The following is a 19751-nucleotide window of genomic DNA, read 5'->3' on the forward strand; positions in this document are numbered from 1 at the left end:
TAATTTGAGGACATACACTAGTCAGAGTTTAGAATCATTAAGATGTTTTTGAAAGAATTTTAGTCTTATGCTCACCAAGGCAATAAAAACAGTAATATTGTGAAATATTATTCAAATTTAAAAGAACTACTTTAATACGTTATAAAATGTAATTTATTCCTGTGATGCAAAGCTGAATTTTCAGCATCATTACTCCAGTCTTCAGTGTCACATGACCCTTCAGAAATCATTCTAATATGCTGATTTGGTGCTCAAGAAACATTGCTTAATAATTAATCACTCTAAACAGTTTTTGCTGCTTAGTATTTTTGTGGTAAACATAAAATTAAGACTTTTATTCGGCAAGGATCCATTAATTGATCAAAAGTGAGAGTAAAGACGTGTAATGCTACAAAAGATTTTTTATTTTATTTTTTATAAAACAATTTTGACCAGTAGTGCATTTCCAAAATAATTATATTCAACATTGTCATGCTTATTTAACAGATAAAATGAATAGCAGTCAATGCAACACATATAATTTTCATGAATAAAATATTTTTATTTTAGCCAGATGGAGAAAATATGTGGCTGCAGTACCTTTGCAGCACATCAATTATCATTTTCTAATATAAACCCTGTTAATATTCCATCCCTGATCTGCTTTCTCTGATTGAGCCGTAAGAGTGGCACACGTATGTGAGTGTATGCACAACTCAATCTGCAGGTGGTGATGGGTAAATGCAGAGCCCTTATATAAATAAGCAGTATCACAGTAGCGGGCTGCTCTTAGACAGAGGCTTTGAGAACACCTGAGCCCAGCCAGAGGCTGCAAAACATGTTGATCTGGCCTAAAAATGAACCATTGCAGTCAGTGCGCTGAATAGAGGAACTAAAATAACTTCAGCAGAGCTTATGATTACAGACAGCTCTCAAAATGTTGCCTGATTCGTTTTCATGACTTTGCGGCTGCTCTAAAAGGGGATGCAAATGTTTTTGTGAGTGTTTAAATCTATCTGTTTGCTGAAAAATGTACACCTGCATTTGCAAATATGCCTGATATTAGGTTTTTATTGAGGCAAAATATAATTATATAGTCAAAAATATATATATAGAAGCAAGAGAAAAGAAAAAATATGTAAAGTGGAATCCCATGGTCTCAGAAGTGGTCTGTCTTCAATGAAGCTTTAGACTGTTGTAATGGACTGACAAGTGAAATCTGATGGGGAAGAAAACTCAGCATGACACTCGCACATTACTGGCAGCAGTCCTTTTCGGTTAAACTCGGGTTCACGGATGTATTCATTCTTTGTAGAGATGTTTGGAATGGGGACAGGAAGGGGGATGAGCCTCGTTTCCAGCCACATGAGGGGAAATAGTCCTGTAAATGGATCGCTCTTGTGGCACTTCAAGTTATTCTTTGTACTCCCAGAGTGAGTACACGTTCAGACCATCAAAGAGGTTCTTGGTTCATTTCCCAGGGAAATGTATTCCACCACACCATTTGTGACAAAATGGTGCATTTTCCTTTTTCCATTTGTTTATTTTTATTTTGAAGGCCGGCCCTGTCAGTGGTCTTGGTCTTTTCTCGCAACACCTACTTCCTGTCCTTGATGTGCTTTCTGTCTGGCAGCTTTTTAGGATTGCATGTAATACTGAATCTAATATAACTATTGTGTATCATGTTTTCATTCACTGTCAAATGGTGTTATTTTATACTTCATTGCACACAAAGTTTTAGGCAACAATGCAGAAAAAATATAAACCAACAAGCAAAAAAACAGCAATAAGTATCAGTATAAAAAAAATAAGTATAATGTTTTACATTTAACATTATTTTATGAAATCAAAGTTGAAAAAAAAGTTGCTTGGCTACTTTGACACGTGTATGGTGTGGGAGTGTGTGCTGGTTACTGTATGATGATTGAAATTGTGAAATGGCCTTAAACAATTACTCAGTAAACTGCAAAATGTTATGTTTTCTAGTACATTTAGTACACTAGTACATCTAACAGCGCTGTACGATATTAGCCAGGGTTCAAAGTGCCAAATGCAAGCTGTACTTTATGAATTTTGACAATGCACGGTGGTGAGAATGTGAGATGGCTTAGTGCAAATCATCAAATCGCAACGGTTGTGTGTTGTAATTATATAAATATATTGACTGACACGCTGCACGTTTCAGAGTACTGTAATAGCACCGCGTTTTCAGTTTCAGGTTTAACAACGAAATTAAGTATTGTAATTTTACTGTTGTTCTGTAAAATAAATTTATTATTATTATTATTATTAATATTGTAATACTAATAACTATTAATACTTCTATTAAATCATACTGTATATTGTATTATAATATAATATATTATTATGATGATTATTAAATAGTCTTTTTTGCAGTAATAGCCTGTATTATTGCAATACAAGGTATATCTTTTTTAATTTGATAATGTTTTTTAATAATAATTCCGGATGGGGGGGGGTGAGCGTAATCAGGTTTTCATTCATTTTTGTCTTTATCTGATCACATGCCTGCTCAGGGGAATCACTTTTTTTAAAACGGAGAACAGAGGAGAGTCTGCTGGCAAAGAGAGAACGCGAAAGAGCTCGTAATAAAACAAGAATCAACATTGGCTTTGCTTTTCGTAGATGGCGAGAGCTGAGCGATTTGAAATGTTGTTAAAATGACATGGAGATGGCGTTTTTATGACTCAAAAGGTTGGTATGGTATTTTATTGAACAGATAAATTGCCATATTTATCCGCTCAGTCACGCAGAGCTGAAGCACAACCAAAACAGTGTCCTTCTACAAAATGCATGATGTTTTGTTTTTTAACCGCTAGAGGGCCAAAACTTTTGCACTCTTTCTATGGGGTATTTGGTTAGCATTAAAACTCAAAATGCATGAAATATTAACATTACATGTGTCTTCAAAATTAATTACAGAACACTTTCATATTGTTTTGTTTTCTTTACTTTAAAAAGAACTGATTGTTCTGATCTGTTCACAAACGGCAAAAAAATTTAGATTGATGACATTATTGACATTGTTTTATTTTACCTGTCACCACTAAATTTGTATTCATTGCCTAAGGTATCAATTTAGTATCAGTGCAGAGGAACCAGAGGGCTGGTGTTGTACCCAAGCCAACATTTTTGTATCGATCCAGCCATAATACCCTAAAGATTGGCAAGGAAAACCTTGAATACAGAATTAGCTGTGTGTGTGTGTGTGTGTGTGTATCTTTATCCCTACCAGTGTTAAAACAAAATCTTCGTGTTTACTTTGCTCTATCTCTCTCTCTCTCTCATATAAAAGGATGTTTAATTGCATATTTCCTGTTCTTGGCATTGTGCCCTTCACCGGCTGTATGAAATAGAGTTTTACTGCTGTCTATCTGCCAGCTGCGGAGCTCAATGAAAATAACAAAGATTTCAAATCTCACAGACGCCCTCAACCTCTTAAAAACATTTTCCTCTGAGGAAACACTCCACAGCCTAACTTGTAAGGAAAGATTTTCTACAGTTTTTTTTTTTTTTTCTCTGTGAACTGAAATGGGAAGGGAACGGTGACTTGTTATTCCCATAAATGGCCATGTGGCAAGAATGAGTGGGGATATTCGTCATGATTTATTCCCTGACTTCTCACCTTGTGACAGAGGGCTATTTCCATTCTTATCTCAACTCTCTCTCTCACATAAGAAAAGTACTCAGACATAAATAGGCAAGTTTAAACAGTCACATCTGATACCAATTATCTCTCCACCAATCGGAAGAGAATATTAGGTAAATATAACATTGTTTTTTGCACTTTGAAATCAGGCTGTCATAAGACCAGCTTAAAGCTCACTAAGGAATCTATGGGGGTTTAAAAAAAAACTCCTTTAGTTCCAGACGAGGGAGATTTTTGAGGATTAGCTGTGAACAAGATAAGTCATTGTGTGCATTATTATACCTCCATTATGTAAACATGAAGTGAAACATTACAGTGGGAATCAGGTATTTGGCAGCTGCCTGCTATTTTGATTTGACTGCGCGGACCGAGCCGTTTTCCACTTTTAGCAGCTGTAACATGTTTAAACTCTTTTGGTAATGGGATCTGAAGATGAATGTTCCCTCTGGGCTCCTGCTTAGCTTTGCCGCTGGCCGGCCGCCAAACCTCAGCCGGCATAGTTTTCCCGTACAGCCCCTGTCTGAGCGTGCTCAGTGCGTCCCGCCTCCGAGAGCCCCGAACATCCCGCCGTTGAGTAAACACACGGCTACAAACTACAGATAAATCCCTATTGAGATACCACCGGAACTTATTAAACGGGAATGGAGAGAATGATAAAGAGAATTGAGAGGGAAAATGTAGCAAAAAAACCCCAACTATAATAATAAAATTGTAATAGAGCAGTCTTTTGCATTTAGCGGTCTCCATCATGTTGATGGATTCCGCTTCTTTCTTCTTCTTTTTTTGCATTCGTGTATCGTGATGCACAAGATGTGAAATGTACTGGATTACAGCTGGTGTATTACAGTAGATATTTATAATTCCGCATGCCTTCAACAGTTCCCAGTCAGACTCATTTATCACATCAGACACATTATGAAAACTTCCAAGCTACAAGAGTAGAAAGGCAGATCATGTTTCTGTGTACCTCCATTCTCAATAACATTCTCAAGTAAATCATAATTTCATATCTGCTGTCATCTTGGCTTTGATTTCATTAGTCTTCTGTCTTAGTTTTCTGGATGGTGCTGATCTGACATGATGTGGTGAAATACAAAAAAAAAGGTACATTTTCATTAGGATCAAGCCCATTATCCACAATCTGTCCCCTATTTGCCTCATTGTGGTTAGGCATTTGCTTGTGTAATCATTCATTCAAGTGTTCATAGCTGGGTGTTCCTTCAACTACAGGCACTTTTATGTCCCATTTGCTGATTTTTCTACTAACAAGAGTTTCAAGTGCAATGAAACGAAAGTAGCAACTGATCTTTTCTTTGATATTGTGGTGTACATCCGAGTGTAACAGACCATAAAAAAAAAAGAATCATGGTAAAAAAAAAAAAAAAAAAAAAAAATCAACGCATCGTTTACAAGATCAATAACATGCATTTAAAAAATAGGGCAAAATTTTCATTTCATGCAGACTTTAAAACCTTACACTCTAAAACGTATTTTATTTTTAGCAATAAAATATTATAAATTACTTTTTAGTAAATGTGTGCCATTTCACAAAACACTATTTTTGTAAAAGTATGCAAAAAATTTGAAACTATTTAATTAGGAATATTTATATTAAAATGCTAGCTATGAAATTAGCCATAGCAGTACGTTTATAATGTAATTTCTTCCACATATTGAATGGGGATTTGAGATGTTGTGGAAATTACATTTGTTAATGTTGGTTAAAAAAAAGTTTAGTAAACAAATAAAATAAAATAAAAGGTGTTTTAAGGGAATATCATTCCTACAAGTCCACAGGGCCAAAAGTGCCCAAATGAAGAAACAGCCATCTATTGTAACCAAAAACATTTTCAGTAACATCGGTTCATAGGAAGGAGTCACATTTCTTTTTGTTTTATGTCATGCATGAGTCAATTCCACAGTTTGTCTAGGTCTAGGATAACAAAGCCAACAGGAAACAATGCTATCAGTTATTATTTTGTATCATTTGAGGAAGAAGACAGGAATGTGTAACGTAATAGAAGTGCAAACAGATGATGAATCTGTCTGATTCCACTAAACCTATATCACTTCCTACTTTTCCTCAGGCTCATCCTACCCTATGAGAGGTTTACTAAAGGAGAGGAGGACAAACCCCTTCCGCCGGTCAAACCCCGCAAACAGGAGGGCAGTGTCCAGGAGGCCATTGTCAAGACAAAGATGATGGCCATCAAGCGCCCTAAGGATGAACAGAAACCGGTGCCTCGGAATGAAATGGACATCTCAGCTAAAGTCCCAGAGCTGGTCAGTCTTTGAGTGTTTAATCTGTTTAAAAGCAACATATAGAGAATCTACGTTCTGGCATATGAACACTCTTCCAGGCCAGCATGCCAAATGTCTACCATAGGTTTCTAAGGGCTGTCATAGAATGCCGTAAACGCGGAATAATAATACAGATACAATACATGCTAAAAAACCATGACAGACCACTTCAAGCTGGCTGCCTTTCCTCTCCTCAATAAAAAAGCTGTCACAAGCGTGTGAGAATAATACTGTCAGGAGCAGCTGCTTTTAACATAATTATTTGGGCTGATTTGGAAGCTCTGACCGCTGCACAACAGCATGGAAATCAAATGCTATTTGTCTGCCTGACTAACTCTGGTTGATTTATACGCTGTGCCCGATTCTGTTATTTTCGGTGAATCTCTGGACTGCAGAGCATAAGGTTTCCCTTACAGTTCCTTTTTCCATAAGCTCCTTCTGAGTTTTGTCCACAAATCAATTTGAAGATGAATTGTGGGGGAAATCATGACAGTGCTCCCTTTTTTTATTTTTTAATCGACAAGACCTTTTTGTGCACAGAGCAGCTGTGGTAGAAATGATTTCCTATCATATCTTTGAATCCAATATGCACTGCATGCCACATTTGTGTTCTTATAGAAACCGTGGGCTTATTTTTATCCTTGAAAGCCAATAAATCCATGGTGATTTGCAAATGTCTCTCCAGTTAAGCATAAATATGAAAATAGGAGAGCACGGCTGTGGAAGGGAATGAAAATTGAGTTATTATTTTCACATGAATAAGCAAATGATTACAAAGATGAAAGGGCTGCTTGAAAAATTCTCTCGAATTGTCAAATTTAGACACATTTCAAAGCCGTTACGCAGTCCGTATTCATTTCTACCTCACATGAAATGAGTAATAGGTTATAGTGTGGAAACAAAAAGGGCTGTTGTAGGTTCTTTTCCAGCTGCATGCCTAGCTCATCTGTCTGGTATGTTGTGTAATTTGAAAGGCCTCTCCAGATAATTGATTGAACATTGTACAAGGCAGAAAATGAAAATGGAATTCTCTGTTTGAGGCAGAGCCGATATGACAAGACTGGAGCGCAGAAAGGAGGAAAAAAACACTTAAAGTAGAGTTATAGATCTCAGGGAGGATATTTGGAGAGAGAGATGCTGGGAGTTGTCTCGGGGGCCTGCATGTCAGTGGAGTATAATCAGGGCATGTACAAATATAGGCGCGCTGCTCTGGTAAGAATCAGAGCATTGTAAGCACTGTTAAATCAGTCCTTCCTCAGGCACCAAATACAATCAAGGCTATTGAATGACACACGCTGAGCCAACGGGCGGTCACGCCGCATTACAGCTGGGTAATTTTGCCTGCTAGTCACTGGCTGCTTGTGGCCCCAAAGACATTCCTGCTAACTTGTACAAGTGTCTAATGGGCGATAGACAGAGCGACCCCTAGGGTCAAAGGTTTAAGAGGTGTCCTTCTCAAATAGTTACTTGGAAAGCGACTCATTCTCATTTGAGCTCCACAGTGAATATGTGAATTTTGAGCTAGGGCCATATCATGCACCCGGCGCAATGCAGCGACACTCACGTGTGGGGCTGCATTGCGGACAACCCTTTTAGACCATTTTTCCCGTCATTAAACTAGCAAAAGTGGATTCGGACACGCCTTAAGTGAACTTACGCCATGCGCTTTAGACAATGCGCTTAGATCATTAAAATAGAGCCCCTAGTGTTGTCACCACACATTTCAGCTATCACAACCGAAATATCATTACTCTATACCCATGGCCTATAGAGCACATTCCCTTAGTATCTAAAAGTTAAATGTATTTATATGAAATTATATAGTAATATTTTTTTTTTACTTAAACAGGGTACCACATTATTTTACAGTATGTGTATTTACCCATGAAATACATGTAATAAGGTAGAGCAACATGGGTTAAGGTTAGGTTTAGGTGTAGATTCAGGGTTAGTACCTAGTTAGAACTCAGTTATTGTAATTGCTATAAGTACATAGTATATACATGTGGAACAGGACTGTAAAATGAAGTGCTACCAAAATTAGTAAAAATAAAAATAAAAAAAGTTCAAAAAACAATAACTAATAAAAATGACAAAACAATAAAACCATTCAAACTTTAAGTAAGGAATAATTGACGACAGGCCGTTGAATTATTAGAAAAATAATGCACACCCGAGGTGGTAATGCGGTCACGACGCGAAGCGCCGTTACACCTCGGGTGTGCATTATTTTTCTAATAATTCAACGGCCTGAAGTCAATTATTCCGCTTATACTACAGTTACCACACCTCGAAACATTGTTCAGATTATGTATTTCAAGACGTTTGTAAAGTTTTTGTCATTAAAACGCTCTTGTATGTAGGACTAATTTCTTACGCATCTAATCCCATGCCTCCGTTGCTAATTCCAAAACGTCATTTCAGAGTTAGTAACGGAGGTTTGAGCCGCTGATAGCAGACTAATGCTGGGGACACACGACTCGCTGACACATTCTCTGACTGTTTCATCGACTGCAGCAGATTTTAAACACCGACTTTGAACACAGACTGAACGCGCTGAACACTTGTTTGGGCATGATCAGTCATAAGTATCAAATTACATTCATAACCGGCCTTAAAGTGTGTTCCCGGCTTTATGCAGTTATTAAAGCAGTTATTAGAGAGAGATGTTGCAATAATGAGACAGAAAAGCATGTGCGTCAATATTATTATTTATTAATTAATTCAATCGTTTTAATTAATTCGTTCATTCTTTTTTTTTCTATTATTGACAGATGACAGTAGACTAGCCAAATAAATGAAACCCAAAGCCCTTTTAACAAGTAGGCCTATCAATAATTATTTATTTGTTATTATCTGCAATAAAAATCCGTGCTGCAGGACTATCCATTTATTTAGCATATATTCAGTTTAATTTTCTATTGATTATAGATAGGACTTTATAGTTTATTTATTCAAATTAAACTGCATGTTTCTATTGATTGTGAAGCTAGACATTGAAAATTGCAGATCAAGCGCATGGGGCGAAATGCTTTTTCTTGTTATGAATTGTATCCTATTTTCCATTATTACAGTTGACTACGCGAAGTGATATGGAACTGTAATGCGGTCAAGACCTGCCTGGAACTACTTTAGCCGTGCGTTTCCCTGAAAATAATGCACACCTTAGAACGTTCGTCAACCAATCAGATTCAAGCATTCAACGGCCCTGTAGTATAACTAGAATTAAAATGCAAACAGAACATAAAAACAAACTATAATTGGTACAATACTAAAATTAGGACCTACTGTATGAATTACCATGAAATTGTGCTCAAAAGCTGTCAGATATTAGATCAAGGCAATCATTCTATTTTCAAGTCTACAAAAACAAGCTGGGACAAGTTATTTGTATGAACATGTGATTTTTCACATGTAGTTACACATTCATCTGGGTTGAGTGAGGAAGTGGAGTGAAAGGGATGAGGCAGCCTTTTATTTGACACCAGCTGATGTCAAACATCTGTGCATCTCTTCCTCCAACACTGATAATGAATGGATGGGCGGGTGCACGCCTCTCTTCTGCACCGCTGTCACCACTCTGAAGTTCCGGAAAGCATCTGCTCATTAGAGACATGTGAAGTTTGTCCAAAGTGCAAAACTTGCATCGTGCTCTGGATCACGGGGATGGCAGCAGGTGTCGGTTGTCTCTTTTATGCAATCATGCTGACTTTGTTTTCTACTCTCATTTAAGCAGACTGCGTTTAGAGGATTTTGGAATTGATTTGTTCAGCTCTGAAATGATGCAAAGCTTACACAGCCTCATCTTTTATCTCATTTGTGTTAAAAAGGGACAGAAGAGATATTTGCATGGGGAAAGCATTGAGGTATCAGCTTTAAACCTGCACCTCAGCTCCTGGTACGCATTAAGCGTAAGGTCATCTGTGGATGCACACAACTTCTGCGTGTCTTGCGAAATACTTTGACGTCGGCCATTAGCATGTAGATGCTTAACTCACAGCGTTGTTCAGCAAGTTTGTTTATATGGTTTCTGCTGCACTTAGAAAGCTATATGACTTGGTTTGTTTTACTCCCACTCAAAATCAAATCAGAACATCCAGAACCACCTGGTCAAAATTATCCCGGCATTGGGCCGACTGACATATCATTGGATGCAAGTTTAAGGACTGTCTGTGAGTGAGCTACATAATCCCATGTTTTGATACACTACAGCAGTAACACAAAAGTTAAAAATACACGATTTTACAGTCCAGTTCAAACACATGGATAATAATTTGATTTTGTAATTTTATCTTACAACCTCTCCCATCTGTCTAAAAGCTGTTAGAACTCCTCTCTCTGACTGGTTATAATATCGATACCATGCTCGAAACTGAATGCTGAACCCAGTCACAAGCAGACTACTCTTAGAGCTTTCAAAAGGACCTTGAAGCTTACTTTGAGGTATAACAGAATAATAACATGCACGTAAATTTTTCACCCATCTCTTTTTACCTATTCACGTTCCAAATACTGCAGAAGCGAGAATGTAGACTTGATATAGCTATGAATGTAAGCTATATTAAAATGTATTATAGGTCAAAAAATTTGAAATAAAATACAAATTCAAAATGTCTACATCTTTTAGTAAATTTTCAGAGTTGTATCACCTGGGGGCACATCATATGGCTTAACTTATGTGTGGGTGTAACGGTGTTAGAAATGTATGCTTGTCAATATTCGTAGTTTTATCGTGCCATTAAGTATTGTTTCTATGTGTCTGTAGGGGATGGAGGACACGGAACAGCTCCAGGAGAAGCAGGATAGCCAACAGTCCCTGGCTCTAACCCCGATGGACAGAGAAGCAAAGAGTCCTCTTACTGAAGATGAAGGTGTGCAGCTAGTAATCAAGGATGAAGATCAACCGGTGCTCCACAACGCATATGAGCATGCAAATGGGAATGTTTTGCCCTCACTTCCACAAGATGATGCACCACTCAAGTCAGAGGATTGTGACGTGTTTCCTGTTGCTGCCATGCCGCTGCACCACAGTCATCCTCTCCCCAACTCTCACACACCGGACCAATGGCAGCATGGGATTCTGGAATATAAGGTACCTCCAGGTGCCCTTGCAAACATTGAACAGTCTAGGCCAAAAGATGGCCAAAACCAAGTGGGAATGGTGCTGCCGACCATTAAGCAGAAACCTGTCACATCTCCTGAAATCTCACCTGAAAGGGCCGAGCCCACTAAAAAGGAAGAAGCATGCTTCAATTTTAATCCTCTCCTCTACCCTAGGGGTAATCCTGGCATCATGTCCCCATTAGCTAAGAAGAAGATGCTGTCCCAAGTCAGTGGAACAGGACTGCTTAATAATTACCCATATGGACCGCCACCTCCATTGGTCAGTAGGAGGTTATCCAGCAGTAGTACAGAATACTTATCTGCTGGACAGCAGAGCTCCCATGCTCCTTCCACTGCAGAGACCAACATGGTGATCAAACGACCATCAGTTATTCAGCATGCTCAGAGCTTCAAATCCAGGGGAAGTGAGGACAGGAGGTCCTCAACAGAGGGCTCTCAGAAAGAAGGGTGTAGTGAGGGAGAACCAATACCCCAGCCACAGCCTAGCCCGATAAGAGAGCCGTACATTATGAGGGCCGACCCCATTTCCAGCATGGAGAAATCTGCTGAGATGCCTCGTCCTGGCCAGGCTCCCAGCTTCCTGAGTGACTTTTACTCATCACCACACCTACACAATCTCTGCCGACAAACTGAGCACCACCTGAGCAAGGAGCAGATAAGCAAGTATCTTAGCAGAGACATTTACCCTCGAGACTGTGAGACCGCCCAAGGTTTCCCCCCAAGTCAGCATCCCGAAAATGTGGGTTTGAATTTCTGTGCCCGGCTTAGTCAGAAAGAAAAGGGACCTCCTGCAGAAAGGGTAACAGAGGAGCAACCAACTGATTTGAGTCTCCCAAAATCCTCTCCTCACAAACTGCCTCTTTCCTCATCCTCACTCACTGGCATACCACATCCCACAATGCAACAGGACATTAAAAACTCTCCTCTCTTTCAAGCAGGCAACAGTCAGAGCTCAAGCATAGATTACCATCCCAGGGCCTGTCGTGTTCCTCCCATGACCGTGTCCGCATCTAAAAAAGTAACTGAATTTCACTCAAAGGTTCTGGAGAAATCACACAATGGCAGAGGAGAAGAGACCTTGAGCTACAAGATCGATGAGATGGCTCGGCCCATTCTGAGTGCAAAAAGCAGCCCACAGAATATTTGCACAGCACGGCCACTGAAAAGGAGCGTTGAGGATTTGGAGAACGGACCATCGGAGAAGAAGATCCGGGCTGTGACACCCTTGCACTGCTCGACACAAAGAGACGGCCCGGGGAAACCAAGGACGCCGGAAGCTGACAGTGAGTCCATGAAGCCACCAGAACCTGCTCACGCAGTGCACATCAACAGTTACATTTCAGAGGGCCACAAGATCCCCTTGCACTCCCACCTATTCCAAGGGCTGTATCCAGGGACATTTGTATCTCAGGTCCAGGACATGTGTGATAGCTTGGGCTCCCACATCACCCCAAGTTACTCCCATCCACTGCAGTACTTGAAGAACCAGGCTGTTCTGTCACCACTCATGCCCCCCTTCGCCATTCATTCCTTAATGATGCAAAGACAGTTCCTGGCCGCCAATCCCGCCCACATGTACAGGCACCAAGTGGACACCTCATACGGGGACATTCTGCACCCTGGCCTCTACCCCATGTCGGCCCTTCACCCCCAGCCAGCTTTCAGTCCCCCTCAACTCTCTTCAGTGCACCCCAGCACTAAACTTTCCTAGGTGATGCAGTCTTATATTCCCTGGCTGGATGTGCCCAGCCCATACTTAACTCAGACTTGATGCTCCCCTTAAAATCCCATCAAGCATGGTCACACTATGTATCCAACGAATAGCAGTGTTTTATAAACGCTTTAACACGGGAGCAGTTATTTCTATTAATTACCTTCTTGCCACTCAAGTTTATGATTTGCACATTTCTTTGAACAGGGGCCAACTGGGCTGATTGTGGCTTGTTCTCACCGCACTGTTTGAAAGTGTCAGTTGTCTTGTTCGAAAACATGTTGCCTTGGCACAGGTGCCCAAGTGGAGGTGGGTATGATGTCCACAGAGGCATCCAAAGGAAAGTCGAGTGACAAATCAGTGCAATGCAACAGTGCTATTTCAGTCCAATCTGAGAGCTCTTTTGTCTGAAACACTATCGATACGATAATGCAAGAGCTGCCTGGGTAGCTATTGGACCTTTTCACATTACTCTTGACTGTACGTTTTTTTTGTTGCTGTTGTTGTTATTTTCTAAAAATGCAACAGTGTGGTAGTTTTATGTTTATTTTTCAATCCTACAAGGGTTAAGCAATGAGATATCACATTTGATAAAGACGCAAAAAGAGACCAGAGTATTGCAGTTCGGTGTGTTACACAGTTACATGTAAATAAAACTAACTAAGCTTTCCTTGAAGGAATCTTAAATGTCAGTGATACATTGTGAGATAGGCTTCACAAGCTTCTTTGACCACTGTCTGCTGACCTCCCTTTCAGCTCCTCTCATACCCAGCCAAACTCGCTCCTGTTCAACAGAGCAATGTGGAATGTGTTTGTCAAATGTAGGACTGAGGTGCTTGTACATAACCTTCACAGACTGAACACATTTTGTATCATGTTCACTCGCTACTGTAATTTCTGACTGCTCTGAACTGCGGGGCTAAAGAGCGATTTCGGGATGGTGAAAGGATAAAATGCAGGACTACTTAAGTGTCAGAAAGTGAGTTTTGTATTTGCTGGTGTACACTTGTGATCGTTTACTCAGAGGACTTTTTATCAGGAGATACAACTGAAATTTAAAACTGCATTTGGGGAAAAACATTTTACGAGCACTTAGTTAAGCACACACAGGCTTTTCCATCATTTTCTGTTTAAGGATCGTTAACAGTTAAAATTTGTTTTAGTTATTGTTATTGAATTTTAGGTCTGTAAGTGCTGACAGCAGTCAAATTTGCATCTGTATTAAATGAAGTGTAACACTTGCCAGAAAATAATTTTAATTAAAATAAGCATGATTTCTTTGCACAGAAGATTTTGGGAAAGTACAGAGACATTTTGAAAAGCAACACAGTACTCCTAGGGGTAATCAATTATATTGTTTTGTTTTTTTGTTTTGTTTGTTTGTTTTGTTTTTTATTTTTTGATGTATTAGTAGTAGAAACTAAACTTCAAGAAATGTATTTACTCCAACAATGATTGGAGTAACGCTCAAGGTTGCTATGTAACATTTTGTAATGAGTAATAAACAGTTTTATAACTTAATAGAAGAAAACGGTTCATCTACGTATGTTTTCGCACTATTTGCAAAGATATTGTATATTTTGAACACAAATACTAGCCAACTTAAATGGATAATTCACCCAAAAATGAAAATTGTGTCACCATTTAATCACCCTCATGTTGTTCCAACCAGTATACGTATTTTTCTCAAAATACTTAGAAGATATTTTGAAAAATGTTTTCAAAATATCTTGTTTTACTGTATGGACAAAACAGTTGCATAAATGACAGAATTCACTTTTTTTGGGTGAACCATCCCTTATAACTTACATTATATGGGAAAGAACATTGTGCACATTCTTCAAAAAAAATCTAATTTTGTGTTTCACAGAAGAAAGTCAGTCGTTGACATTATTCACCTTGGGGCTTAAATGATAAAATTGTAATTTTAAAGTGAACTACTCCTTTAAATGAATGCACTAAACCTATTTCTCTGCCCTACTTTCAAACTTTATACCATAACCGTTGGCTAGAACTAAAGAGTAGATTACTGGATACTACTATGGATTAAACAATGTTTTAGACAAATATTTTGTTATATGTATATGCAGATAAAGTTTATATATCGAGTGACCATGTAGAAATCTCACACTGCCTTGGTACAGTGCTCAAACACACATTGAAAAGGCACTAGGACACATCTGCTCTAGTTTACCCTGTTCATTATAAATGTAATGAGCACTGGGAATTTTGTGGCCCCATAATTAGACTGTTTGTCAAGAGCACTTAAAGTGTCTCTTTCAGTGTAAGATTGTCACAGCCAGCTGCGTGTTGGAGGTTAGAGTTCAAACTTGACTGTTCAGACTTCAAAAATCTGGCCTAAATCTTTTAGCTGCAACAGGAATGCATTTTTGCCTTCTTGCTGTAAGGTTAAACACTGGTCCACTTAAAGCCTTTGCCACCGTGTTTTACCGCATGAGATTTATATATATATATAGCATGCTATGATTAAAATAGCAGCAGTGGACTAAATTAGACTGTATAGTTAACAACTTTATATTTCATGAGGCTTTTTAATAGATGGCACTATAATAGTTTACTTGTCTCACAGCTGGGCTTTGCTTACAAAAGAGTCGTATGATTAAATACCATCAAGTTGACTGTGGCACAGCAAAAGTTTTTGTACCGTTTAAAACACTTACTAATAAATATTTTAAGGAGTTCAAGCTCACCATGAAACAACTGCTCTTCATTAAGATATAAAATACACTCCAAGTGTTTTCCAAGTTTTTAATACCTCATCTAGTGGTTGAATTAAATGTATGGTGAGAGAAGCAACAACATAATTACAGACTGCTGTAACTTTGGCTTTGTGGAGCCCAGAGAAACTCCTCGACACCATTTTAAATCTAAACTATATTACCAGTGAGTACATCTTGCTGGTAACATGTAAAGATATTGTTTGATGATGCTGTGGCCAACTTCGGGACATGTGATTATAAGAACAGCGCTGGTCCCGACAACCCCAAACCTCCACATTAAGTGTTTCTCAAACTCGCTCAGACACAATCGGCTGTTGACTCAGAAGGAAAGGGCATCTGACGCCATCTCTGTATCCTGCCTTTGAATATTTCTGTGATTAAAATACACAATTGGTTCAAAATGTGGAAAGCGTTGGCTGTACCACAAATTGTTTCCACACTGGAACATTTACATTTATACACGCGTCTTATTGAACCACAAATAACTTGATACATTTATTTTTGATTGTCTATTTGTATCCAACCTAAAAAGCTGACACTTGTAATTGTAACCAATTACATTGATGTTTCAGTTTATAGTAAGTGTTACAACAAATAATTGTCCTTACAATTTACTCCAGACGCCTTGTTAAATCTATAAAAATCTATTGAATCTGAAATGCTTCATTAAATCAAATCAGAGTGTGTGTTCATAATCCGAAATATGCTGGTTTCCTGTCCTCCACAAGTGCCGATCCAAGAGGCTTCAGTCTATGCTACTGAAACATTATAGTCTACTCCATCAAAACATTAAAACAGAAATAATCATAAAAAACAAATGTGTACATAAACCTCTGTATACATAAAGAAAATGCACATAAAGACAAATGACTAGTGCATGTTCAAACTCACCAGTAAAAAATGAAAGGAAAGTGCATAGACTTGTGGAATGTGTACAGTAGAATATCAAATAAGAATCCAATAAACAAAGAATCATCAGTTTGCTGCATATCTTCTGCAGCACCCTGCAGCAATGCTGAGCTTGAGCAGAGCGCCCCCTGCCAGTCAGACGAGAACACGACACTACAGGCAGAAGGCATACTATAAGCCTAAGTACACACTTGCTACAGTAGCTAAAACTGGGCTATTCTAGATTTTTTTTCTTTTTTTTTTTTTTTTTGTGTGCCATTTTTTTACATACAAAATAAGCACAGTGCGTCTGCTGAATGACAACAATTTGAAACCATTTAAAAAAAAATTGAAATTCATTATATTTGAAAAAGTATATAGATCAGTGGTTTTAATGATTTAGCCTAAGAAGCCATCAAGTGTTGAGCCAAAGCAGTACTGAAAAATTGTTTATTGTACAAAAGTTGATCCTCTGAAATAGAGGGCATGAGTTAATTTGTCACAATTCACTGTGATTGCAGTGATACAAGACTTAAATTTATGCTTTTATCATTATTTAACCAGCCCAATGGGCAATAACTACAGAATGGAGGCAGTTTATTGTTTGCCTGTGCTGTCCTCTCCAGCTCTACCCTCAGCAGCTGTGCTCGGGTAATCTGCTGGCCTGTGCACTATAGAGCCAACTATTCATTTGTTCTGCCCACTTCTAAACAATGCTTCACTTCGCGGTTGTCTTTTTCCTAACCCTGTAAATCATAGATCCATAATATATGGCTTTAAAAGCTTTGTTTAGCTGCACACAACTCATAAGGATGAATGTAGCTTATACAGTTGGAGATAAGTATGGTTAGGTATACTATATTGACAGATTAATTAATTAGACAGAATTATTGGCTACCCAATATCTAAACTTCTCAAAGCAACCCATATAGATCAATGGAAAATGTGGTGTGTTATAGTGAAATAGTGAAATAATGTGTTTATGGGAAAAAGAACACCATCGGAAGTTTATATCAGGGAAATATAAAAGGGCCTAAAACAGAACCTTGGGTAACCTCATATCGGTGATTGGGGCCTATAGGCAGAAGTTCCCATTAGACCAGTTTTAAGATTGGGCATAAACATTATCAATGCATTGCTTTATACATTCCAGGAAAATAGCCTTATAAGCATGTAAAAAGCAGTCTCTTTGACTTGGCAAAAGTACAATGGTAGAACTACCAATAAAATTACAATAATAATATATCACTCTACACTTACGGAGTGGCAAACAGTTATGTTAAATTGAAAAGTAAGAGAGTAAAAACATCTTTATGTTGGGGCTGCTTCTGAAACACCATTTGTTTGGCTTGTAAAAGAAACTACTTATGAATCTGTTTGAGTTATCCAAATATTGACTCATATCAACCACAGGAAAACCACCAGTCAAAAAGTCACCAAGGATTATAAGGTTTTATGCTTTCCCTCCAGTTACAACTGGCCAACAGGACTACAGATGAAAACTAGCCCTTGGCTAATTCTGGCATGTTACAGGTGTACTGTTGTCAATATGCACTGTCCTGGTAAATAAAGAAAAGAAAAGAAAAGAAAAAAGAATAACCTTTTAGTAAACGCTCATGTATTTTGCACAAAATGCTAAAAGGCATATTATTCTTATAATGGAGGATGGGGGACAATGGGAAACACAGATTTTCCTATTTTCATATACTTACTGCGATTTGTTTTTGAAATATGAATAGGCCTATTTGAATACAAACTCATAAAAACATTAATTTCCCACCATCCATGATCTTTTGTTCTTCAAGGGATTATCTTGACAAATTTTGATTATAATCTGATTAGATTAGTGATTCATGATTGCTCTCAATTTCCTTTAATTCTTAAGGACGTGTAATGTTAATGCAACAGTTGTTAATCATCGGCATTATTGATGCCATTGAGCTGAGCGTCAGTCTTAGCAGTGAAAATGTATTAGCCCTCTGGCAAAATCACTAAAATTCATATTTTATGACATTCATTCAATTTTAAAACATTATTTAGGAAAAAAAAGGAGAAAGAAGGCAAAATGAAGCAGTGTGATTCATTTTAACACAGTTTTGAATCTAACCAATGCTGCATGATTGATGCTGGTAAAATATTTATCCCATAAAGAAACAATTCCGCACAGTTGGGCATGGTACTGAGCCAGCGGTTTCAACCTTGGGTCAAAGTCAGAACATTCACTTCTCTGTCCAGCTGAAATGTTGCTCTGTTGGAGGATATGTGTAGGATGTTTCACTTTATTCTGCTACTTTAAAAAGCGTAATCTTTATAAGCCACTGCCAGATCTACCAATACTCTTCTTTCTTTGACAGAAGACGGCTTTAAAAATGATCGTGATTTTAACGGTAAAAGATGCTACGGTGAAAAACTGTTCATTGGTTGACAGAAAGTTTCCATACTATATACAGTGAATAACTGTGATAGATCTAACCGTACATTTTACAGTAAAATACCGTTTAAAAGTTGTAAAGTTTTTGGACGTGAAAAAAACAATCATTGTATAATTTACAGTGAAAAAAACGGAAATTGACATTCCCACAATTCCCCATCATGACTCTTCACATTTGATGTATTTTTGTTGTATTTTGTATTTTTTTCTAATCAGTTATGTACATTAGGGTTTTGTTACATTTATTGTTGTTAAATTAATGTTTATTGCATTTTTTTTATTTCATGTGTATTACCATGATGGTGTTTAGTGTTTGTGTGAATCACACTGTGCAGCTTCTATACATTAGTATTAGACAAGCTTTTGTATTTACAAGCATTTACAAGCATGTAAAAAAGCTGCTTGTTATGAGCTTTAATTCATTATGTTACTCTAAACACCACTGTGATTGGTGGTTGTCAGTGTATTACAATGGCACAAAACAGATATTAGTTCTTGTTGGTGAATTTACATTATATCAGACTTTTTTTTTACTGTAAATTTAAGTCTGTAAAACCTAAAATGTTGCTACTGTATTTTTTTTTTACCGGAAATTGAATGGAAATAGTTTTACATTGTTGACTGGTATGTTTGAAAAACATATTTTTCTAAAGTACTAATTTATTTACGCTACCATTCAAAAGTTTGGGATCAGAAAGATTTATTATTTGAGGAAAGTAATAATTTTATTCCACCAGAACACGTTCAATTGATCAAAAGTGACAGTAAATACATTTACATTCAATATTTCTATTTCAAATAAATGCTGTTCTTTTGAACTTTCTATTCATCAAAGAATCCAGAAAAAAAATTAAAACAGTATAACGGTTTTATCACAAAAATATTAAAGCGGCACAACTGTTTTCA

The 19751-nt window shown here is 37.8% G+C and overlaps 1 protein-coding gene across 1 annotated transcript in view; it reads left to right on the forward strand.

Moving 5' to 3' along the window:
- arid5b (AT-rich interaction domain 5B) overlaps positions 1–14026 on the forward strand; it is a 111564-nt gene extending 97538 nt beyond the window's left edge. The window contains exons 9-10 of the mRNA XM_082151483.1: positions 5737–5932; positions 10716–14026. Of these exons, the coding sequence (XP_082007609.1) occupies positions 5737–5932; positions 10716–12785 (2266 nt within the window). The 3' untranslated portion in view covers positions 12786–14026. The remainder of the gene's footprint in view (positions 1–5736; positions 5933–10715) is intronic.
- Positions 14027–19751: the final 5725 nt, after the last annotated feature.

This window comes from Leuciscus leuciscus (genome assembly GCF_965113295.1).
Source record: "Leuciscus leuciscus genome assembly, chromosome: 21".
Lineage (NCBI taxonomy): Eukaryota > Metazoa > Chordata > Actinopteri > Cypriniformes > Leuciscidae > Leuciscus > Leuciscus leuciscus.